Source organism: Psammomys obesus, unplaced genomic scaffold (genome assembly GCF_907164565.1).
Source record: "Psammomys obesus unplaced genomic scaffold, mPsaObe1.curated_primary_1811, whole genome shotgun sequence".
Classification (NCBI taxonomy): Eukaryota; Metazoa; Chordata; class Mammalia; order Rodentia; family Muridae; genus Psammomys; species Psammomys obesus.
Window position 1 is genome coordinate 1,144,061 of NW_026592890.1, and position 25,558 is coordinate 1,169,618.

Below are 25,558 nucleotides of genomic sequence, written 5' to 3' on the forward strand. Positions count from 1 at the left end.
TTCAGGAGCGTCACGTCTAAGAAAAACGTACTCCTTCTCTGTTTGATCACTTTCCTGCAGTCTTCACACAGCAATGCTGTGTATTTCATGTGGAGCACTGTTCTGAGCAGTCTGTCTGTCCAGCTAGTACTCTTGCTTCACGGCAAGGGTTTTCATCAGTTTTGTTTACTTCCGTATCTTTTGCACTCTTGATAGGATCCAGTGCACAGTCGTGTTAATTAATTGTCTACTGGATTAATACATAATACAAATGTCATAAACTTACTGTAAAAACACCTTCACAGTATGAAAAGCCTCAAGAAGGAATTAAAAGTTCTTCAAAATGTTTGTTTATAAAAACCACACACACACACACACATACATATATATGTTTTGTTTTTTTGAGACAAGCTTTCTCTGGGTAGCCTTGGCTGTCCTGGAACTTGCTCCATAGACCAGGCTGGCTTTGAACTCACAGAAATTTGCCTGCCTCTGCCTCCCAGCATTGTGCTGGGATTAAAGGCGTGCACTCCCACCACCTGGCCTATAGAAAATCTTAATAATACACATTTTTTGAATAAGCTTTCAGATGATTTTGCCCAAATAGTACTATGTAACATGCTGCTTTTACTATCTAATACATTGTTGCTGCTTTACAGAGTCATCCAATATGCCTTCTTACTAACGTTTTATATTCCATTTCTAAAATAGCTTAACTGGGAGCTGGAGAGATGGCCCAGCAGTTACGAGCACTTCTAACTCTTACAGGGAAGCAGGTTTGGTTCCCAGCATCCAAATGGCAGCTCACAGTTGTCTGTCTGTAACTCCAGTGCCCTCATCTGGCATCCATGGCGCCAAGCACACGCTTGGTGCATGTGCCTCCATGTAGGCAAGTGTTCCTGCACTAGACTACAAACAAATACATGGTAGAAAGCTGACTTCCTCATCCCAGTTCCCTGGCTGATCCTGCAAACACTTAGATCAGTGTCATTAACGAGTTTACTGTGAAGTAGTCTGAACAGGACATCTGCTGACATTCATATTTTTACAATTATCTGATTTTTTCTTTGGAACTTTGTTGGGTCAGTTGGGAAGCAAATAGCTGTGGACATAGCTTAGGGACCTTTGCCCTAGAGCTGTGACGTTGAAGTCTTGTGGTTAATGTGTGGGGTCACGTGGGCAGGTCTGTCAGAGCCATGGACATGCATTGTGCTTTTCACATGTGCAGAAACTATAGATAGACAGAGTAACTCTAGTCATTTATAAATGGAAATATGACATGCTTTTGAGTACATGCAATTACATGCTTTGTTAATCTCTGAATAGAGTAAAAAATTTTGCAGTAAACACTTAACGTGGGAAAAAGAAAGCAATAATCATGCTTATTGTCTAGAATACTGAAGAATTATACCAAATTACTGAGATGATTCTAATTGGCCTTAAAAGTATGTCTGTTTTTTTTTCTTTTTTGATGATGCTATCTTTCTGAACATGTAAAGCGTTGGAAATGCACCGTGCTATTTCAACCAACCTTTTGGAGACCAAATATCTGACATCTTCTTGACTTGTCAATTTCCATACATTGCTGAAGAGTCTGTGTGTGTGACTGCTTATATTGCTTTTTGCTGGTCCTTGAATGTTTTTCTCTCCACAGGTGGAGTATCCCCATTATCTTTATATGCATGTATGTATGCATGTATGTATGTAGTATGTATGTGTTTATGTGTGTGTGTGTGTGTATCAGTTATACTCAGCCATGAACTAGGATCTATAGTGAAACTTGGCCTTCTGGCAGCCATACAGTGCCCTCCTCCTCCCCTTGGAGGCCCCAGTAGAGGTCTTGGGGCTTGTGGATTGTGACCACACACATTCCAGAGGGTCTATGTGTGAATTAAGTGCTTGCCTTTATGTCTGCAGATGAGTTTTCTTTTCTTTTTTTTTTTTAAAACAGGAGGCCTGTGACTAGGCCCAAGACTACGAAGGTACTTTTTACCTTCTGAAGAGTGTAGGTGTTTAGACACCTTCAACACCTCTCATTTCCTGGCAGGGCTGCATTGCCAACCATTTGCACAGGGACACTATGACGTATTGAAAGTGATCATTATTCCCCGTGGAGAGCTTTGGTTCTGACTTGTTTTGATGGTGTTACCTGCTATGGCACTAAACCTTGATTTATCTGTTATTTGGCTGGTAGAAACTGTTCAAAGGAAAATGAGGAGTCTAAGAAACAAGGCTTGGAGAATCTCCGGAAACACGAGAAAATTTGGACTCAGCTTTGTGATTCCTTGAGTCTAGACGTGAAGCCTGAGGAAACATCGGATAAAGATTTGATTTTAAAGGTGTGTGAAAGCAGGTCTGGGGCACTGCAAACACGGGGTCATCCTGGCGTGTGATGGGAAGTGCTGTGGTTGAGTCTAGGGGTGGCAGGAGACCAGCACAGTGGCCCGAAGCTAGCATAAATTATTGATGTAGACCAGGATAGACCACAGCACCTCTATGAGCTTCAATTCTAGGCTCTTCACTAGCATTACTTAAGATCAGTTAGTGCCTAACAGGGATTATGTTGTCTAAAATACATTCAGGAATTCAAACACGATTAATTGTTCATCTCAATGATGTGTTTGTGCATGAACTTTTTTATTACAAACACATACACAAAGATATATAAACCATTAATCTTTTGATTTTCACTAACAGTTTAAAGTTCACATACACAGCATTAGATTCCATTATGCATTTTTTAATAAAATGTTTTTGTTGATTATCCTCATCCTTTCTATCCCCCCCCCCCATGCTGCCATCACACCTTGTGTCCTCCTAAGATGAGATCAGCGCTGGAGGACACATGTGACATGAAGTGGAGATGAAGGCTATGGGATGCACTTTCATTCCTGTCCAGGATACTGCCCCCTTGTAGTGTACTTAAAAAAATACTCCTCCCAACTCTGCCAAAAAAATGTGTCATTTGGGAATACTTAGTGAGTAAAAAGCTGGGCTTAGTTGTAGCATACTCTTAAGTCCCACATCAGGACCAATGAAGTCCCACTGGCAGATTGCTATTAAAGGCAGAAATTGATGATTCCAATGCTACTTGGCTCCTCCTTCTTCTTCTCCATTCCCCTCCCCAGTCCACTAAAGGGGAGGTCCTCTGACCCTTCTCTCTGACCCTAGCCCATCAGGTCTCATCAGGACTGGCTGCAATGTCTTCCTTTGTGGCCTGGTAAGTCTGTCTCCCCCTTCAGGGGGAGGTGATCAAGGAGCCAGCCACTGAGTTCATGTCAGAGACAGTCCCTGTTCCCCTTACTAGGGAACACACTTAGAGACTGAGCTGCCATGGGCTACATCTAAGCAAGGGGTCTCGGTTATCTCCATGAATGATTGAAATGTCAGTCTCAGAAAAGACCCCTGTGTCCAGATTTTTTGGTTCTGTTGCTCTCCTTGTGGAGCTCCTGTCCCCTCCAGGTCTTTCTATCTTCCCCTTCTTTCATAAGATTCCCTGCACTTTGCCCAAAGTTTGGTTATGAGTCTCAGCCTCTGCTTTCATACACTACTGGGTAGAGTCTTTCAGAGACCCTCTGTCGTAGGCTCCTGTCCTGTTCCCTGTTTTTTCTCTCTTTTTATGTCCATCCCATTTACCTTTCTGAATGAGGATTGATCATCTTACCCAGGGTCCCCCTTCTTGATTAGCCTCTTTAGGTGTACAGATTTACAAAGCTAAATAGAGCATTATCTGTAAAGGAATATTGAATAGCAGAGAAACACTTAAAGAAATGCTCAACTTCCTTAGTCATCAGGGAAATGCAAATGAAAACAACCCTGAGATTTCACCTTACACCCATCAGAATGGCTACAATCAAAAACTCCAGTGACAACACATGCTGGAGAAGATGTGGAGGAAGGGGAACCGTCCTCCATTGCTGGTGGAAATATAAACTTGTACAACCACTTTGGAAATCAATCTGGCGCTTTCTCAGACAATTAGGAATAGTGCTTCCTCAAGATCCAGCAATACCACTCCTAGGCATATATCCAAAATATGCTCAAGTATACAACAAGGACAATTGCTCAACCATGTTTGTAGCAGCTTTATTTGTAATAGCCAGAAGCTGGAAACAACCCAGATGTCCATTAACAGAGGAATGGATACAGAAATTGTGGTACTTTTACACAATGGAATACTACTCAGCAATTAAAAACAAGGAAATCATGAAATTTCCAGGCAAATGGTGGGAACTAGAAAAGATCATCCTGAGTGAGGTATCCTGAAGCAGAAAGACACACATGGTATATACTCACTTACAGGTGGATAACAGACATACAATATAGAATAGTCACACAGCCATTCTTAAAAGCCACCACTGAGTTACCCACTGGTCAGGTCCTAACAACACCATCTCTGCAAGATCATTCACTTTGGTTTGGCAAGAGTCCACTGTGTGGAGTGAGGACCAGAGTGCCAGGTACCCTCGTGGGTAATGACTGTTCCTGCTCAGCCCTCCTAGTTAACAGGACAGGAGCTTGCTTGCACAACTCCACTTTTCGATGTGGTTTGGCGACTCAGATGTGTCTCAAGCCAAGTGGTAGGCAGAGCAAAAGGGAACCTAGAAACTCCACCTTTGGGAGCCCTTTCCCTCCACTGGTGACAATCCGAGTGCATGTCAGGGGGACCCGTGGTAGTCACGCCCTTTGATTTTCTCTATTCCCGGTGCTCTGGCCCCTATCTACCAGGAAAGCCATCTGTTCCAAAGTTAAACCAGCTTGTGCAGATGGTATGGCCACTCTTACATGCAGAGAGAGGCAGAGCCCGCTCCTCTGCCACCTCCTGGATCTTCCACTCTGGGCCACAGTCCTGCTGCTGTGCTGCTCCCAGAGCTGAACACACCCCACCTGCCTTTCCAAGGCAATGCGAGTATTCATTCCAGCCAGTCCCAGTCTGGGTCACTCTATCTTGTCCTTTGTGTCCCACAGAAGTCATAAGGAAGTCACGTGTCCTTATTTCCTTGCTTTCTCCTCCTTCTCAGTGGCCCTAGGGAGGCTCCAAATGACCCTTGCAGCAAAGACATATATAATGAGTCATTTTTTTCTTTCTCAAAACATTTATTTTATTCTTGTTGTCCTTGTGTGTCCTTGTGTGTGTACATGCCTATGTGTGTGCACACACATATGCTTGTGAGTATAGGTGTCCTGGAGGCCTTTGAGATGGAGTCACGGGTGGTTGTGAGCTGTCTGACACCCCTGTAAGATAGGTCCACACCCTAAGCCACGGATCCATCTCTCTAGCCCTTCGCTGTCTTTTCAGTAGCGTTTCCCTTTGGATCTATAGGCCTTACCAACTGCGAAAGTGAGGGACCTGACCTGTGTTTTAAACCATAGAGAACTGATAACTGATAACTCTTCCTTAAAACTATCACTGTCAGACGGGAAATCTTGTTCCTTTTAAGTGTTCATGAGAAGTGGAAGAAAATCCAGAACAGCAAAACCCTTCATTTACTTTCACATGCTTGTGTATGCACATGATTTAAAAAAAAGTGGGGGGGAGTATTTCTAAAAGTTAATTAATTTACTTTATCTTCCAGCCACAGTTTTCCCTCCCTCCTCTCCTCCCAGTCCATGCTTCCCACCCCATCCACTTCTCCTCCATTTCTCCCCAGAAAAGGGCAGGTCTCCAGTGGATATGAACCAACCCTGGCATATCAAGCTTCAGTAAGACAAGGCACCTCCTCTCCTCTTGAGGTAGCCCAGTGGGAGGAAAGGGATCCGAAGGCAGGCAACAGAGTCAGAGACAGCCCCTGCTTCCACTGTTAGGTGTCCCACTTGAAGACCAAGCTACACACCCGTGACACGTGCAAAAAGCTTAGGTCAGTCCCGTGCAGGCTCCCTGGTTGGCAGTTCAGTCTCTACGAGCCTGTATGGGCCCAAGTTAGTTGATTCTGTAGGTTTTGTTTTGTTTTGTATCCTTGACCCCTCTGGCTTCTACACTCTTTCCTCCAAAAGCGAGACTTCTTTAAAAAGTTTAGTTTTAGTTATGCGTATGTGTGGGCGTGTCTGTTCGTGGGGCTTGCACACATGTCCTCAGAGGCCAGAAGAAGCTGTCAGATACCCTGGAGCTGGAGTTACAGGCAGCTGTGAACTGCTTGATGTGGGCTCTGGGAAATGAGCTTGGGTCCTCTGGAAGGTCTGAATGTACTTAACTACTGATTCATTTCTCCAGTCTTTCCCACGTTCCTTATAGGGTCTCACTATGTCACCCTGGCTGGCCTGGAGCACTCTGTATAGACAAGATGGCCTTGAACCTCAAAGAGACGTCCCTGTTTCTGCCTCTTGAGTTCTTGGATTTAAGACATGTGTCACTATACCTAGTCCGGAAGCATTCTTGATATTTTCTTGGATACTCATGCATCCATCTCACCAATATTTAATGATATGTTACATGCTGGGCGTTGTTCTGGAGTGGTGGCAATGTAGGATATAAGACTAATTCTACACCCTTGGGAGCCTTCATGGTTATGGGGTCAAAACGGTACAGAGATGATAACTGTAATGTCATCCTATGTGGTAAAAGGTTCTATGAAGAAAACCCCTTTGTCATGCAAGGACAGGGAACGAGGGATGCCAGAGGTATGGGAGCTGGTTTAGAAAGACCGATGAAAGGGGTCTATCCTAGAGGAAGGGACTTAGGGGGATCTGGGATGTGAGTGTGGGGATGTGAGGAAGTGTTCAACATCAAGGAACAGACTCGAGTTGTGAAATGGTACCAAGCACAGGGCCCAAGAGATGCCCCACTTCCAGAGGTAGTCAAAACACAGATGCTGACCATGCTGTCTGGGGGTTCAAGTCCTGTTACAGGCACTGGCGTGGCCCTGTGAAGTGGGCTTAGCTATATGGTCTGTAAGTTTTGCACATTCTTTCTGTGAACATTTTCCAGTACACATCATGGAAAGCAAAAGTCTCTGAATGCTAACGTCCGTGAAAACCATTTTTATCGTGCTCTGTAGCATGCTTGCAATTACTTTTAGAAAGATATTCTAAAAGCAAGTGTTCTGTTATCTCTGCAGTGGCCCCCATGTCAGTACCTTGCACACAGTAGATACAGTTGGCTGTGGGCTGAGGACAGCTCTCTCGGTCAGTGGCCTCTGCCCTCAGCGTGCCATCGCATCTCTAGTACACTGAGTCAGCGCTCACATAGTTTCTGCACTTTTCACCATCCTTGCCTTGTGGCCTCCTTTGAATAATTTTAATCTGATGCCAGATCTGCAAATAATGGCCTTTCGAGGCTGCCTTTGAAAATGCGGTTGTTTTATCTGTTGTTTTTATTGTTTAGTAAGATTACAACCTCATCAGGCTATAGACTGTGAATTGCTTGGAGAAAGTGGACAGAACTGTCTATTTTTTTTTCTTTTTAGCACAGCTGTAATTTCTTTCTCTTCAGCTTAGAGAGCTGTGCGAGGAAAACACGTCTTTGAAAGCACAAGTCATTACTCTTGAAGAGACAATAAATGTCCATGAGATGGAGGCAAAAGCTAACAGAGAAACCATCGTGAGGCTGGCGGCCGAAGTCAGCAGAGAGCAGGAAAGAGCTGCCTCCTTGGCCAAGGAGAGAGACCAGCTGAATCAGGTACGAGTGTGAGGGTTTCTCTGCGCCATGTTCACAAAAATGGAAGGGCAGATGTCCGTGAGCCCTCTGGGATTATGGGCTGCAGTTTCAAAGGCTGCCTTCAGTGGAAGGGGCGGGGCACTTGACTTACACTTTTATACATAATTATATATATTTCTTTTTGTTGTTGCTGTTTTGTTTTTAGAAACATGGTTTCTCTGTGCAGCCTGGCTGTCCTGGAACTCACTCTAGACCAGGCTGGCCTCAAACTCATAAACTTGCCTCTGCCTGGGATTAAAGGCGTGTACCACCACCATCTGGCTAGAGTTATATTTCTACTTGCAAAAGAGAAATACAAAAAACTTTAAAGGTTTTGTAGATAGGACGGCTTACTTTAATTAGCTAATAAGAATATTTTTCATATTCAGCTATTAGATTTTGAATAAATAGATAATAAAGTTTAAAAGATAAAAAAATTCTAGTTGTACAAAAAATATTAAATGACGATTTCTCCTGCTCCTTCGTCTTCCTAGCTACCCACTTCTCCTCTGGAAAAACTTCTAATAATTTCTTTTTTTTATTTAATTATGTGTGCGAGTGCATGTGTGAGTATGTGTGTGTGTGTGTGTACATGTTCATAGGTGAAGGTCAGAGCTTGACAATGGGTGGGGTTTTGTTGTTGTTGTTTTGTTTTTTATTCCTCTCCACCTCATTTTTTGAGACAAGATTTTCCACTGATCCAGGATCTCACTCACTAGCCAAACTGTGTGGCCAGAAGGCTTTCAGAGCCCTGTCTTTACCTCTGGGATTATAGTGGTATTCTCTCTCTGTCTTCTGTCTCTATCTCCCTCTCTCCTCATTCTTTTCTCTTCCCCTTCTTCTTTCTCTCTCTCCCACTCTTCCATTCCCGTTTGGCTTTTTGCACAGATGTTGGAATCCAAATGTAAATCCTCATGTTTATGTAGAAGCAATCTGAGCAATCCTTGCTTTTTTAAAAAAACACATTTTAAAAATATAGATCCTTCTGGAACTATTATACACACACACACACACACACACACACACACATATGAATATGCCTTCTATGTATTACACATATGTTTATTTTTAATAAAATGACTTATCAATAGAGCCATTTTGAAGAATTTATTAGTTGCCTTTCTGCTGCTATGTAGAATACCCTAACAAAAAGTAATTCTGGGGAGAAAGGGCTTATTTTGGCTTATAGTACCAGGTGGGATGCAGTCCACAATGAAAGAGAGAAAGCGTGATGGCAGGAGTAAGAGGTCAGAAAGAAGACTGATCGCATTTCACCCACACAGGAAGCAGAGAGAACTGAGAAACACTGAGGGTCAGCTGTGAAACCTGAAATCTCACCCCAGGGACTTCCTTCCTTCAGGAGGACGTGCCTCCTGGAGGTTCACAACCTCGCCACGCACCAGCTGGGGACCAAGCGTTCAGATGTGCGAGCCTATGGAGGCACGTCTTGCAACCACAGGAAGCCTATGTGATTTATCATATGTCATCTGTCACATAAAACAAAATCCTAGCAGACCTGAGGGATCCAAGTGTGTGGATGTGGTAATTCTGAGAGGTGTCAGCCGAAGGAAACGACTCTTCCTTATAAACTTTTATTTATACAATGAATAGGCTGATCTTTCCAAGTAATTAGAACATGTTTGAGTATGAGGATAAACACCATATGGTTGACATTGTATAAACCTTTAATTATATGTTAAATTGTTTGACAAAGAAACTCATTATTGGATTAATAATAACCATTCTCTTCCAAAAGCTAAAGTTAGATGGTGCAGCCAGCTAGGGAAAAGGCTGTGGCTCTAGTCACAGACTGGAACCTTCTACTTAGGTAGTGGCTGGGTGTCCCAGAGAAGCTCCGTGACGGAAGAAGGCCTGTCTTCCACTGAATGAATGTGGAGTTGGTGTGAGAAGAAGGCATCTTCCCCACGCCTTCCTCATCCACAGTGACATCACTGGGCCTGACAGTGGTCCATAGGAACGATGATAATTTCCAATTATTTTTAGTTTTCTGCACGAGCCTATCCTCTTGCTGTTGGCTGTCCCATCCCCTATCCCTACCCCCGTGGCCCTGTACTTCAGCACTGGGGAAAAGCAGAGGACATCAGTTGTCATCAGCACCCTGTCTGGGACAGCTTGTGCTGCCACAGCAAAATGGTGCAGGCTTGTCTGGGGGTCCTGCACACTGAGGGCCTGCGAGCCTAGCATGTGAAAGGCCTGGGGTTTGATCCTCAGTAGCACCAAAATAGAAGAAATTAAAAATCCCAGAGTAGACAGCTTAAACAATAGTCACCTGGGAGTACAAGGTCAGGTGCTGGCACGGCTGCTGAGGTCCTCTTCCTGGCTTGTAAATGTCACCTTTTCCATGTGCCTCATTTGGCAGAGGGAGGGGAGGGGACACGATGGAGGCACAGAGGGAGAGAGATAGATGGAGAGCTGGATGGATAGAGAGATAAGTACATAGATAGGTAGCTAGCTAGCTAGATTGATTGTTAGATATTGACCTCAAATGCGGAGCACGCCTCCTCCACCAGCTGAGATTATAGTCGTATGCCATTATACCTGGCTCTGGTCTCTTTAGTGTAATCATACCTTTTTTTTTTCCATGTTGGGTAACAATTATGAGGTCGTTTCTTTCTTTTTTGCTTGTCGTACTGGGAATTGAACCTAGGGCCTTATGCATGTGGGCATGAGGTCTACCATAAAATGTTCTCTTACCTTTAATCTTCAGGACGTTAGCATCCATCAAGCCTTGTCTGGATTAACTACCACTTTAGAGTGGGCAAAGTGACAATGTACACACTTCTAATTCCACCTGCCAGTTCTCTCCCTGTCCTCTTCCCTCCCTCCCTCTTTCTTTTGCTCTCTGTTTTTCTTGAAGGATCCATAATCCAGAATAAAGCTATGGATGCCCGAGTGCTTCAACTGCTGTAATTCTATTAGAAACAATTTCTTTATCATTCTTACATGTTAATTTTCATGGCTTTGTTGTCTAAGAGTCACTTTACTTTCTTGGCATCCCAAATTCTCTGAACTTTTGCCTCTAAAGAGGCACATGGGCATGTTTCGCTGCAGCGTGACACTTTAATACTGAATTGTTTTCAGGACAAAGGCAATACCCTGGGGCCCGCTGCAGTTTTCAGGTTCCCAGCCCAAACCACTCAAGTCCCTGGAGTATTTAGGTTCTGCTTGTCAAGGGATGGTGCTTAGAGACTGGCTGTATCCTGTAGGCGTGCTCATTTCCTATATCCTCTGTTGTCACAGCAACAGCGTTCTGTGCGATTTATTTAAGTCCACACAGTTCTCGTGTGGCAGGCCTGGGACCTGAACCCACGTCACCACGTGCTCTGCCTCTTACGGTCGTCCACTGCCTGACAGGCACAGCGTAGGAGTGTGTCCACAGGGTTATTCGTTAGTGGAAGAAGGTAATAAACAGCTGTGCAATTTTCTTAGCGAATGTTAACTTTTGAAAAGTGCGTGAGGAAGCATATTGTAATACTACATGAAACAGGAATTAAAAAAAAAAAAGCCCAATTCCTTTTCTTTCTTCTTTTTCTTCTCCTTTTTTTTTTTTTTTCAATTCCTTTTCTTATGTAAGTATCTTTACTTGGGACTGACTCTGGAAACTCATCCATTTTGGCCCCAGGTTCCTGCCAACATCATAAAAATTGTAAAATAAAAAATTGGACTATAAAAACCCGAGGTCTTTAATAAAATGCTCATTCATAGAACTATTACGCTGATGATTTACCCTCAAAAAATACTGTCAAGTGCTTTTACTGACACGTTAATGGCTGCAGAAAGAGCCTTCAGACTGCTTTTCAAAGCCTGTTAGTGAAGTAGGAAACTTCGTTATTAAAGTCCAGATGTATGGAAGAGGCCAAAGCAGACACCCAGCTGGGTGTGCTGTGTCTACAAACGTTGGCTTTATAGCTTTGCTTGAAGACTGTATTTAAGGGCCAAGTGCGGTGGCACACACCTTTAATCCCAGCAGTCAGGAGGCAGAGTCTGGAGGACCTCTGAATTAGAGGCCAGCAGGTCTGCACACTGCAGCCGGGGCTGGCTACATGGTTAAGACTGTGACAACAACCAAAACAGAACAAAACAAAACTCAGGTGTTTTATAATACGCAGTGAATATGTTATTTGGAAATCTTTAGCAGTGGTTTTGTTTGTTTGGGTTCTGGGAGCTGAAATAAGGATGTTCTCAGGTGTGTCATGTGGTGGTGGGGAGGGGTCTGCCCAACCGGTCCCCTGACATTGGGCGTCAGGTGACCTGAGGGTCCCATGCCTGTTAAGCATGTGTATCTCCTTGGACTATAGCACAGATATTGCAGTGCTTGGTGCCTTTTATCTTTGTTACCTTAAAAAAAAAAAATCTAACTTTGTTAAAAGGAGTCACTTTGCCCACACAAGCCACACACACTTTTCCTAGAGTCTAGAAGTTAAAAGTCAGAAGTTAAATGCACACACTGACTCTGAATAGCCTTTTTAACAGTGTTCAGGTTTTCTTGATTAGAATTAAATCTGGGGACCGTAGCGGATTGAAGGAAAATGGATCTCTTACGCCCTCCCATAAGGAGTAGCACTGTTAGGAGGTGTGGCCTCTTTGGACTAGGTGTGGCCTTGCTGGAGGAAGTGCGTCATTGTCGGGGTGGGCTTTGAGGTCCTCTATACTTAAGCTCCGCCCAGTGCGGCTCAAGCTCCTTTGGCTGCCTTTGGATCCAGAGGGAAGTCTGGGCTCCTCTTCAGCAGCGCGTCTGCTGCACGCTACCATGCTTCCCGCCATGATGATAAGGGACTGAACCCCTGAACTGTAACCCAGCCCCAGTTTAATGTTTTCCTTTATAAGAGTTGCTGTGGTCATGGTGTCTCTTCACAGCAATAGAAACCCTAACTAAGACAACACCCTTACATGCTGAGTGGAAAACAACAACAACAAACAAACCCTTCCTCCCTTAAGTTGCTTTTGTCCCTTAAGTTGCATTTATGTGTGTATTTATTGATTTAACCATGAAACGGTAGAAGAACCAAAGACAGCGGCTCTGGCTTAGGTGGCTAGGATCCTAGCTTCACAATCATTTGGCTATGCAGTCCCAGGCTTGCAGATTTTCTTTTTGAACCTCTGATCTCTTTTAAAATTCTTTGTAAAGTGGGAAAAGGATTGAAGGCTGTATAAGTATTTCTAGTATTAATTCATAGTAATAATCTCTCCATATCTACGAGGGATACGATCCAGGGTGCCCCACAGAGAGCAAAATCTGAGGTGTTCAAGTCATTTTGTAAAACAGTATAGTATCCATATCTTCTCAAAGATGTTAGGCTATCTCTCAGTTACTTCCAGGACTTAATAGAATCAAAACGGCACCAGACTGTCACTTAGCAAGAATTTGCAAGGAAAAAGCTTGCACCTAGCTTCCTTCCTGCATCTGTTTGGCCTGCGATTGTTTGGGCCCATGTACGTGGAAGCCACAGCTAGAGAGAGCTGACCTACAACTATGCAGTGCTCCCTGTGGGTCCGGCACACAATTTACTTTTAATTCTGTCTCCTAGTGACTCACTTTTACCTAGAGTTAAAATAAATATCAGATTATTTGAAGAGAATCGGTCTGCAAGATAGTTCCTGGAAGTGAAATAGGATGAACGACAGATGACTAAGGAAACTATAGCAGTCTAAAATCACATACCATGTTGGAAGAAACCTTCAGGTAATTTTCTATCCAGATCCCAGTTCTCATAGGAAATATGGATTATCTTTACTTAATTTATTTTGAGATAGGGTCTCCCTGTGTAGCCCTGGCTAACCTGGAACTATGTAGACCAGAGTAGGCTCAGACTCACAGAGATCAACTTCCTCTGCCTCCCAAGCCCTGGATGAAAGGCATGTACCGTGCCTGTCATGTTTTATTATTCCAGTTTACTAATTATTTTTGGCAGTACTGGGGATTGACCCGTGGCCTTGTGTATACTAGGCAAGTACTTTAAAGATGTATCTCTAAAAATTTCCCTTACTACCTGGTGTCTAGCCCTTTTTTGAGCTCCCCCAGAGGTAGACAGTCCCTGCTGTTCCAGTTGGAGCAGTTTCCCAATCAGAGGAAGTTGAGAGCAGGATTTCTACAATTTATGCCCTCACCCTGGTAGTGTCTCACTTCACAGAGTAAACTGAAATCTCTTTTCTTCCTCATTTCCTCTCCCCTCCCCTTCTCTCCCCTCCCCTCCTCAATCATGCAAGGCACATGACCCTCAGACACATTTTCTTTATTTAGGAAAAAATTCTTGGAGACTAGGTCTTGCTAAATTGCTCAGGATGAGCATGAATGCGTTCGATAGCCCAGGCAAGCCTTGACCCTTCTCAGCTTTCTAAATGGTTAGTATTTTGGGCCTGTGCTACCATGTCTAGCAGAAATCCGCTTATCAATGCCGCCCTGTAAACATTTTGAAGCCAAAGCCAGTTTCTTTGACTAAGCAACTCAAGAGTCTTCCTATCACTCTTTACTTGGACCCTCTGATGGTTGTTTGAAATTCTGAGAGAGTTCTATGCTCAGGATGAGGAATTAGAATGAAAGAAGACAAGAATATGACACAAAGTTACAGCTGTTTCCGGAGTCCAAAACACAACAACTGGAGCCAAGGAATGAGGTGTGGAATGAGAAGAGGGTTGTTAACTATTCTCTGCCATGAAACGACAAGAATTTAATCCTCTTCCCTTTGGGTCCCTTCTCTTTTTATATTATTTATATTTATATTATATTACTTATATTGCCATATTGACATTGTCAAGGTTTACATTATGATTTTTTTTATTAAATTTTATTAGATGGTTTATCTGTAGGGTCCTTCTAAAAATTTCAAATCAGAGCAGCATTTAAAGATCACAGGATACAATATTTTCTTTGTGTGTCTAATCTTAGCCCTGATAGAACCTATCGTATCCACTGAAAAGGTCCAGTGGGAACTGGCCATGGTCCTCCTCCAGGCACAGAGTGACCAGCTCAGAGCAGTGTTTGCAGTTGTATAGCTGAGCCCAGGAACACGGTGGCTTCCACGGCAGATAAAGCCACGGTCGGCCAGTACTGCCTTTGCTAATAAATGAGACTTTCAAACTTCAGACGATTGTCCTTTTCAACATACACAGTGGCCCTCGGAGAGCTCTGAAGGGGAAAAGGTCGGCTCATCTGAAAGGTTGAACTGCAGCTTCCGCATCGCTGAGCATCTGTTAGAGTAAAACAAAGCAACCTCCCCCCCTTGTCTACATGGCAGCCCTCGGAGCATGGAGGCTGCAGGGTAGGGAAGAGCTCCCCCTAAAATCACAACAATTTCGCCATTCTTTCCAGGTATGCACTCTAGTGTGCTGTCCTTCGGAGTCAACTCCAGACCAGTACCTTTGTAAATAGAAAAATAAGATAGTAGAACAATTAACTAGCCATGCATAAAGCACAAATCCAAGTTTCAAGGGTTAGAAACCACAGCCGTAAAATTAAACCTTAATCACTGTAGAGAGAATAAGCGTGGGAGAAAGAATCCCACAGTCTGTACCCATCCTACTTCAGAGTATGTACAAGGAGATAATAAAGAAGAGCTTGGTTGTAGCCACAATATCTGAGCAAAAGTTGAAATAGTACACCTTTGTGTTAAAAAAAAAAAAAAGAATTGGCTACAAGTACATTGACAAGGAGCGGTGCTGTGTCAGCGGTGAAGTTTGATTGTGCTCACACACTAACTTCCACTTTGCTAAGTGAGGTTGTCTTGGTTGGACTTACAGGAGGGTTGTATTTGGATTTGAAGACATTTTAAAAGTTGGCAGTGGTGCCATGCTCTTCTGTAATCCTAGCTCTTAAGAGGGAGGGACAGGAGGATCGCCATAAGTTAAAGGCCAGCCTGGTCCACATTGCAGATTCTAGGCTAGCCAGAGCTACACTGGAATATTATGTCTCAGCAAAACAAAACAAGAAAAACAAACAAGCAAACAAACAAAAAACCATTTACAGGAGGAAATCCTCCTTACAGAGGTTGAAATCAGGATTATAGGCATACACCCTCAAGCCTGGCTTCTAAGAGATTTTAAGGTGATTTCTTCAAGCTCAAGATACTTATTTGTTATTTGTATCTAAAAAACAAAACAAAACAACAAAAAACCCCAACTAACTATGCTTTCAAAATGTATCACCGGTCCTGTTTTGGCAGACAGCTCTACTCAGTCTGTAAGGTGCAATGTCACTCAGAGACATACATATGTATTTTAATTGTATACTTTGGAATATTTGTCATTTATATACTTTATAATTTAGGTTATGGTTATATTTTTGGGACTATAAGTGTAGTTTTAAAAGACATTTGCTCATTATATTTTGTCAAGTATTATATCAAAAATTTATGCCCAACTTGTCCCTATTCAAATACAAGGGAGGGCTGCTCAGTGGGGGAAATTGTGGAGTTTATTTATTAATCTTAGCTGCAGAGGCCAGAATTAAACAGCTGACTTTTTAAATTCATAAATTGGTTTATTTGGGAGAATTAAACTTCATCCAGACATTCCCACCTTGACAAGAACTAATTGTTGAATTTATTTATTTATTTTTAATTTTAAATTAATTTTTTTACAATTATTTCATTATATATCCCTACTGAAGCCCCCTCCCTCAACTCCCCCCAGTCCCATCCTCCCTCCCTCTTCCCCCCTTGGCCCCATCCTCTAGTCCACTGAAAGGGGGAGTTCTCCACCATTGCCATCTGCCCATAGCTTGTTAAGTCTCATCAGGACTGCCTGGATCCTCTTCCACTGTGGTCTGGCAAGGTTACATCACCAGGGACGAGTGATCAAAGAGTAGACAACCGAGTTCATGACAGAGCCAGTACCTGTTCTCCTCACTCGGAGGTCCACATGGAGACTGAGCTGCCAATTGGACACATCTGAGCAGGGGGTCTAGGTCCTCTCCATGCATGGTCCTTGGTTGGTACCTCAGTTTCTGCAGGATTCCCTTGGCTCAGATCCTTTAGCTTTGTTGGTCTCCTTGTGGGGCTCCTGTCATCTCTATGTCCCTCTTCCATAAAGACTCCCTGCATTTTGCCCAAGTTTGGCCGTGAGTCTCAGCATCTACTTTGATCCCCTGTTGGGTGGATCCTTTCAGAGGACCCTCTATAGTAGAGTCCCATCCTGTTCCCTCTCTTCCACCTATTCTGGTGTCTATCCTGTTTGCCATTCTGAATGAGATTCAAGCATCCTTCTTAGGGTCCTCCTTAGGGTTTAGCTTCCTTAGGTCTGTAGATGGCTGTCCTATATGATATGGCTAATATCTGCTTATATGTGAGCATACAACATGCATGTCTTTCTGTTTCTGGGTTAACTCACCCAGGATGATCTTTTCTAGTTCCCACCATTTGCCTGCAAATTTCATGATTTCCTTGTTTTTAATAGCCGAGTAGTATTCCACTGTGCACCATACATTCTTCCATTGTGTACCATAATAGCTGAGTAGTATTCCATTGTGTACCATAATTTCTGAATCTAATTGTTGTATTTTAAGAAATGATTTCATCTTAGTCATATATAAATACGTATTATAGTTAGGAATCAGTTGTGCATGTATGCCATGCGTGAATGTGTGTGTGTGTGTGTGTGTGTGTGTGTGTGGTTGATGGGGTGTCTTTTCCTCTACTGCTCACTACCCTAAATTTTTGAGACAGGACCTGTTATTGAACCTGAAGCTCACTGGTTAGGCCAGACTGGCTGCCCCACCAGCTCTAGGGATCTGCTTGAACACTTTATGTTATTTATAGCATTTTTGTTCAATGTAATAGTGAAATCATTATTATTCATTTGATGACTTATTAGCATTGTTATTATTGTTGTCATTATTTTGATATAGTTGAGATAAGGTCTCTTTATGTATCCCTGCCTGTCCTGGAGCTTACTATAGTAGGCCAGGCTGGCCTTGAACTCACAGAGATCCACCTGCCTCTGCCACCCAAATGCTGGCATTAAAATCATAGTGTCACAGCCAGCAACATTTGTTACTTATTACAAAATGTTTTGCATTATTGTCTGCTTAGGGCTGGCCCTGTGTTTGCAGATGTGTCCTCAGTGGAGGTCAGCGCTGAGTTTTCTGGGAAAGGAGCTGTTTGTTTCTGCTTCGTGTCAGTATGGTCTGACAGCAGTCGCCAGGTCCTGGCTGGCCACCCTCATGTCACCTCATGCCTCATGATTGTGTATCCTTGAGGTAGCCATGCGGTGAGACTCCAGCCCGGTGGCTTGCTCCTGTGCAGGTAATTGCGTTTGCAGTCCGGAGGACATCTATTTCCAGCACAGCCGTGCCCCTGAGTCCCAGCGTGACTAACCAGAGCGCTGGGGGGGGGGGGGGGGCTGTCCCTGAGGTCGGACGCTGGCTCCGCTTATTTACTTCATAGAGCAGCAGCTTAGAGTTCACTTGGGCTGGACATTTCCAGAAACAAACAAACAAAAAAACAAAAAACAAAAAACCCCAGCAAACTACTTTTGTGATTTAATTAGACGTTGTGATGCGTACTTTGATTTAAAAAGAGGCCCTCCTAACGCTGAGACCCTTTAATACAGCCCCTTCTGTTGTGGTGGCGTCCAATCATAAAACTACTTTTGTTGTTACTTCCTAACAGTAATTTTGCTGCTGTTATGAATCGTATATAAAGCTCTGATATGTGACCCTGTGAAAGGGCCATTTGACCTCCAGAGAGGTTGCAATTCACAGGAGGTTAGACTGTTGGCAGTGTGATAGTAGGGCAGAAACATTCTTCAAAGCTGAAACATTGTAATTATTTTTACTGCCCTTTTGGTGTTAGGTGACATTTGATTAATCTACTTCAGGTAGTCAGCAAGTCCAACATACTCTAGCATCTCATAGATTTAATTTTTTAAGATTGTGTTCTGTCTATATGTCTGCCTGACTGTCTGTCTATCATCCATCCATCTGTCTGTCTATCATCCATCCATCTGTCTGTCTATCTGTCTATCATCTATCTTTGTGTGTGTTGCTAGCATGCTATGTCCATGTACGGAGGTCGAAGGACAACTTCTGGCAGAGTTTGTTGTCTCCTTTCACCATCAGGTTTTGGGGATTGAAATCAGACCTTTGGGCTTCATGGCAAATGCCTTTAACCTCTGAGCCATCCTACTCTGATAGTTTTTTTTTTTTTTTTTTAAATGTATCTTAAAGGCTTTCTGTGAAGAGTTGCATTCAAATATCAGTATTGACAGTGAGAGATTCCTGCTTTTCCATGAGGGGGATTCTTTCCATATACAAGCTAATATGGAATATTCTGTATGGCCTTGGAACTCTGAAGCCACTGGGGTTAGCATTTATTCTTGTAACGCTGAATTTAGGACATCAGTTTTCTAAGTAAAACCACAGGTCCAGCTGATTATCACCAACACTGATCCTGGTTACCAAAACTGAGCAAGTGGGCAGATAGCATGTTCCTATCTGAAGAGAAATCTGTAAATGCTGAGAATATGGTATCTTTGATAAAGGACCCTTGGGCTCTGTGTAAAGGCCCATGATTTAATTAGCAGTGGGTTTTCTTGAAAAAGGAAGGGAAAACCAAGACCCTAAAAAGCAAAGCATTTTACAAAATAATCTCCATGATGCATTATTATCCTTCAAGGAGTAGGCTTTCCTGATGACTTGCCTTTGGGTGGCTTTTCTTTCCTACTGATGGCGGAGACTTCCTTGTTTACTTATATTTATTTATTTGTTTTGTACTCCCCGTAAGAAAAGGGAAGATGTTACATTTCTCTATGAAGTGGAAAGTAGCCTTTCAGCTCACCCCTTCCCTGTCTCCTAGATGTTGGTGGAGATTAAAGACCATTTCTAATGTAAGCAGGATAATTGTATTTTAACAGCCAGAAATGTTTCTGGCCCCCTTGGGTGAGTCTGTGCTCAAGGCTGTTGTTGCTTTTTAGTGCTCTTTGCCCCCTAACATTCTGTTTTAAATAAAAAGGAATTTGCCCCCTAACATTCTGTTTTAAATAAAAAGGAAAATCCACGTCCTTTAGTTGACTAAGCAGCAAGACTATCTATCGTAAGGCGGCCTAACCACTTGCTTGATTTATTTGATGTGAATTTGTGTGTTTCTGTGATTGGTTAATTGAAGAAGTAGGCACACATCTCTATGGCCTGCACTTTCTTCTCAGTCTGTGGATACATATGGCATTGTTAAGGATTATTCTCTTAGTGTGGCTCCTATCTCCCTCTTTCAACTGTCTTCCCCACCACAGAGCTTTTCTCTCACTCTCCCTTCTTCAGGCTCTCTTAGGCCTCGTTTTCTCTGAGAGAAAAGTTAGTCAACGGACTGGAAGAAAGATCCAGTACTCCTCCGTGGAGTGACCCCTCTAAGGAACAGCCAGTCCACTTTCTTTTTCTTTTCCTTTGAGACAGGGTTTCCCTGGGTAGCTCTGGCTGGCCTTGAACTCACAAGATCCACCTGCCTCTGCCTCCCAAGTGCTGAGACTAAGGATGTGTAACACCACCACCTACCTGTTTTTTCTTTTTCTTTTCTTTTTTCTTTTAAACAGGATTAAAGCAGCAGCTTTATTCAAATAACTTTTTTTTTTTTTTTTTTTGAGACAGTGTCCTATGTAGGCCAGGCTAGCCTCAAACTTGCTGTGATGACTTGAATTTGATGATGACTTTGAATTTCCAATCTCCTGTGCCCGTCTCCTCCGTGTTGGGTTCCCAGTTGTTCACCCCTGCGCCTGGGTTTCTGTGATGTCGGGGATAGATCCTAAGGCATTGGGCATGCTAGACAAACACTACCAACTTCGTCACACCCTAGGTCTCTCAAACAGTTTTTTTTTTTTATTGTTAAGATTTATTTATTTTTATGTGTGTGTGAGTGTTTAGCTTACATGCATCAATGTAAACCACATGCCTGAGGAGGTCGGAAGAGGGTGTCAGATCCCTTGGAACTGGAGTTTTAGGTGGTTATGAGCCGCCGTGTGGGTGCTGGGAACTAAACTGGGGTCTTTTGGAGGAGCAGCTAGTGCTCTTAACCACTAGACTATCTCTTCAGCCCAAACAACTTTATTTAATAAGTTTATGAAGCAATGGAGAATCTTAGGCTAAAACTGTAACGCACATCCAACCCTACGGTCACCGAGTCGCTGGTAAGCGAGGCAAATGATACCTTATCAAGCGCAGGTGTACATGACTGTTCTCATTCCGTAATCTTGCAGGACGTGCTCAGCGCTGTGGAGGAGAGAACAACACTAGAAAGAAAAGCTAAGCTCTTCCAAGAACGGCTGCTTGCCGTGCAGCGGGCCTGGGATGCTTCAAAGCAGGAGCTCAACCAGCTGAGGAAGAGCTGCCAGCAGCTGGACCTGAGCGTGAGGGCCAGCAGGGATGCCGCCGCAGCCTCGCAGAGCCAGAGCTCCTGCTTCCGGGAGAAACTCGCAGCGCTTCTTAGCAGCAGATTCGACATACCCGAGCCCACAGAGGATGCCTTATTGGAGAGGGTTCGTGAGCTAGGCATCCAGGAAGAGAGCCAGAAAAGGGTGAGTCGGTCCTTGCCACGTACAGCTTCCTCAGCATTCGCTCAGCACACCCAGTAGCCTTGCCTCGGAATTAGTTACTATATAATGGAGCATGTTTGCTCGGCTTCCCGCTGCACGGGAAGGCCCGAGTCATTCATGGAGTTGGAGCTGTCCATGCTGAGGCCTGTCGCTGATATGCATTTGTTCATGGTGGCATGAGCTCCGGCAGAACCCCGAGTTCATGGTTTCTGAGATTCTTTTCAATGACTTTTTCCATTTTTTTTTCTCCTCCCTTTCCCCTGCCTTCATGTGTCTGTGTGTGGTGTGTATGTATGTTTGCATGTGTGTGGGAGCATGCAGGTGCATGGGCCTGTGGAGTCTGGTGGTAGATACCAGGCATCTACCATTGAGGCTCTGTCAGTCAGCCCCAGAGCTTGGCAGTGTGGTCAGCTTCACTAGACGGCTTTCTCAGGAGAGTTCCTCGCTGTGCCTTTCAAGGTCAGGATGACAGGGGAGACACAGGCCGCAGGCACTGACATTCAGTGTCGATTCTGGAGCCCCAGGCCTGACCCTCTGGCTTACACAGGGAGCACTTTTAACTGCGGGGCCATCTCCCCGTCCCCATTGATTTCTTTTTTGTAATGTTGATAATGTAACCCAGATTCTCACATGTGGAAGGAAGCTCTATCACTGAGTTACCATCCCGGTTTCTTAGGTTTTACTTTCTCATCTTATTAGCAACTATCGAAAAGTTCACGGTCCTTGGTCAAAACTGCAAAATTCTTCAGGTTCATTGTGCCTTTTCTCTTTTGGGGAGTGAGTGGTGTTTTTGAGGTAGCTCAGGCTGGCTTCCAGCTCACAGGAATCCTCTTGCTTTGTAAGGCCTCCTGAATGCTAGGATTTCAGGCCTTTTCCACCACACTCTGCTTTTGAATTTAGGATTCATGGGCTTGTAAAGTAAATGTACAACAAAGCAATATACCAGGCACACAATGTTCTCCACAAGGGGGTCTAGACTGTACCCCCTTACCAGCCACAGTCCCTGTGCTCCAGCGGAAGCTGCCGGCCACTGCAGACGGGATGAGTGGAGACTATAAACAGCCTGAGTCATTTCTGCTGAGGGTTTGCTGTCCTGGCAGGTCAGGTCAGGCCAGGTCTTGCTAGGAAATGAGTGAACAGTGTTTGCTTCACAAGGTTATTGTTTACTGGAGGTGCCCGGCGGAGCAGTTATTGTGTATGATAACACACCAGCTGGCACATCAAAACAACCAGCGTTTGCTGCTGCCGCTGGGTCTCTAACTCCTCCGTCCCTCTTTCTGTCCTCTGCATGCTGTGCTCAAGTCCAGGGGAGTCTGGGAGGAGGCCTACTTAATAAATAATAAGAGGGACCATTCAGGTGTCCTGTAGCTCTGTCTTTAATTTTGACGTCAGCCTCGACTGCTGTAGGTATCCAGATGGAGACATGTGTCCTAGGTACCGAGCTTTGAAAGTAGATGGAATCTCGAGAGCCTGTGGAGTCCCACCTCGGCTAGTTCTTTTGATGTTAGACTCGCTCAGGAGACGAGTGTGCTTTTCCATCTTCCAGTGCTACCCCCCTCAGGTCACTGCCTTTTGTGTTCTCTCTACCCTCTGTCCTTCTGTCCCTGGTAACTATAGTTTTATCATCTACTGCTTTATATTTGATGTTTCTTCCCCTTTTAAAGCTTCTGCATATAGGTGGGATCATGCAATATCTTTCTTTCTGTGTCAGAGTTCTTTCACTTAGGGCAGTGTCCCCTGGGTCCATCCGTGTGGCAGTAAAAAGGGTCATAGAGGAGATGGCATGTTCAGTAGTCTGTTCTAAGACATTTCCTAAATGTGGATCTTAGAAATCTTTACATACCTTAAATAGACACAATAAATTTAATTTTTTTATTTTTTTGAAAGTGAGTGAATGGGGTATCCTCGTCCCTCAGGCACCATCCATTTTTTTTTTCTTCTTTTTTTGAGACAGGATTTCTCACTGGCCTGAAAATCACTAGTAGGCTAGGCTGCCTGGTCGCTGGGCCTCAGGGATCTGCCTGTCTCTACCTCCCCATGCTTTGCTTTTATTGGGTTCTGGTGACTGAATTCAGGTCTCAGTCCTTGCAATGCAAGTGATTTACTGACTGAGTCTATTTTTTTTTTTCTGTGACTCAGTTTACATATAGGAACTCAGCTGAGGTAAGAAATCATTTACAGACGCGGGAAGAACTCCAGGAAGTAGTTTTGAGTGGCGATATGTCGCAGTAATAGCCAGCGTCCCCCTCGCTGCGTCCCCCTCGCTGCGTCCCCCCTCGCTGCGTCCCCCTCGCTGCGTCGCCTTCCATTCTGTATATCTTAGCTTCCCCTCTCTGTTCTAACTCCAGCATGTGAAACAAGGCGTACAGTTGCCAGCATGATGTGTGTGTTTATTTCCTAAAGTTAAGTGGCATAAATTGGTTAAGCCGGCTCTGCCTACCCCACTCCCCATACAAATGAGAATGATTCAGTCTTTTTAGTGTCTTTCTCGGCCTCCCCTACCCTGTAATTTTTCTCAATAGCTGCACTTGCCATTTAAAAGCCCCAAATCAAGCATCTAGCTGGTGTTTGTGACTCATCTTCAAGTAAAATCAGGAGAAAATAGGATTTTGTGTATTGTCTTAGAAATGTTTCCGAAGAATGGGTGCTTTACAAATTGATGAGTCTGTTTGTTGAGGAGCTGCTTCTCCCTGCCAGCTGCCATGGCTACAGGCAGCCAGCTGTTGAGTCATCCATGTAAAGGCCTGGCACACCGTTGCCTGTGTGCCCGCTTACCTGCAGAACCTTGCTTCTCTTGTCTACTCCTTGGCTATGCACGCTCCTCTCCTGGATTAACAGTCCTTAGTGAGTGAGGACACCGCCCCACAGCTTCAGTAAGTCGCCTCTATTTCTTCCTTGAATTTCTGCTTCTGGCAAAATTTGATTTTCCCTTTAAAAGGCTGTACCATATCTTAGAGCAGGTTTTCTCAGCCACGGATGGTTCTGCTGATATTTACACTAGATTGGCTCATTCTTTTTTTTTTTTTTTTGAAGAGAGGATCTTACTCTGCAGCCAGACTGTTCTTAAACTCATGATCTTCTTGCCTTGGCCTCCTGGGTGTTGGGATTACAGGTGTGTACCGTCACACCCCGTCTGTATGGGATAATAAGTATGTGTGTCTGTCTGTGTGCATGTGTGTATATGTGTGTGTGTACATATGTGCTTGTGTGTATGTGAGTGTTTATATATATGCATGTGTGTGCGCATGCATGTATGTATGTGCGTGTGCACGTGCTTTTGTGTGTCACATGGTGACAGTGTCCTGTGAGTTGCAGGGTGTCATAACATCTCTAACTAGTTTCTGTTAGCTCTCAGTGGGAGCTCAGCCCCAATTTGAGACAACCATTGGTCTCTAGACATAGCCTAATGTCTTTCTGTCAAGGGCAAAATCATCTCTGACTGAACCCCTCTGCTTCAGAGGAAGGTTATACTGCTCCGTTCTCAGAAACCCAAAGTGACTCTTTAGTTGCCATTGAGCCTTGAATTTCCAGACAGGTAACAGATATTTAAGAACAAAGACTTCTTACATGATGGCCAAAACATGCAACATATTTAGATTTTACTTAAGAACTTTGAGGCAAAAATTTCCACAGTTTGAGGTATTTCCCAATTTAGTAATCTGGCTGAGAACTGGTCATGTATAGAGATGATGTGGCCTCATCAATTTCTCCTCATTTCCTAAACTACACAGAGTCACATCAGCCCCTTCACGTTGGTGGAGACAGTCTGTGTGCCCGTCTTTACTGGAACCTCTCCCAGTCTGGAGGTTCTGCACCCCCACCCTCCAAACTCATGACCCACATCCTTTCCTGCCCCTCGGTAGAGCAGACATTTCTGAGAAGCCCCAGCAGACTTCCACTGACATGCCACCATCCACAATTACCTTGCCCGCTCACTCCCGGAGCAGCTGTGTCGTCTTTATCCTCCATAGTTGTTTCTGATTCCTGGCGCTGTGTTAGCAGTATGCCGCTAGCTGGGTGTGGCCAACAGAACTACCCAGCTGACGGGTCTGGATTCTGTTAGTTAGGATTCTGTAGTCAAGGTGTAGTTTGGGTCAGTTCCTGTGTTTGTATAGCTCCCCTGGCTCCTGATGGCCCCAGGCCCTCCCTGGCCAATGCACGGGCTTTCCCTGTGTTTTCACAGTATCTTCCTTTTATACGTGTCTGTTTTTGCATTAAATTTTCTCTCTTTTATAAAGACACTGGGCAAATTAACCAGATCCCATCCCAATTGTAACATGGTTGTCTCTGTAAAGAGCTTGTTTCTAAATTCCAAGGTCCTGAGTTAAACTAAGCTACTTTTTTTTTTTCCTGGTACCATGTTAGCCCATAACAAAAGTTGGCTTGAACAAAGAGGGAGGTCACGGGTTA

At 44.0% G+C, this 25,558-nt stretch overlaps 1 protein-coding gene across 4 annotated transcripts in view; it reads left to right on the forward strand.

Annotated features, from left to right (window-relative positions):
* Armt1 (acidic residue methyltransferase 1) overlaps positions 1-25,558 on the forward strand; it is a 113,045-nt gene that overhangs the window by 61,989 nt on the left and 25,498 nt on the right. For all 4 annotated transcript variants that reach the window (XM_055615998.1, XM_055615999.1, XM_055616000.1 and 1 more), the window contains 3 exons: positions 2,174-2,318; positions 7,409-7,594; positions 20,813-21,130. In XM_055615998.1, coding sequence (XP_055471973.1) covers positions 2,174-2,318; positions 7,409-7,594; positions 20,813-21,130 — 649 coding nt within the window. The remainder of the gene's footprint in view (positions 1-2,173; positions 2,319-7,408; positions 7,595-20,812; positions 21,131-25,558) is intronic.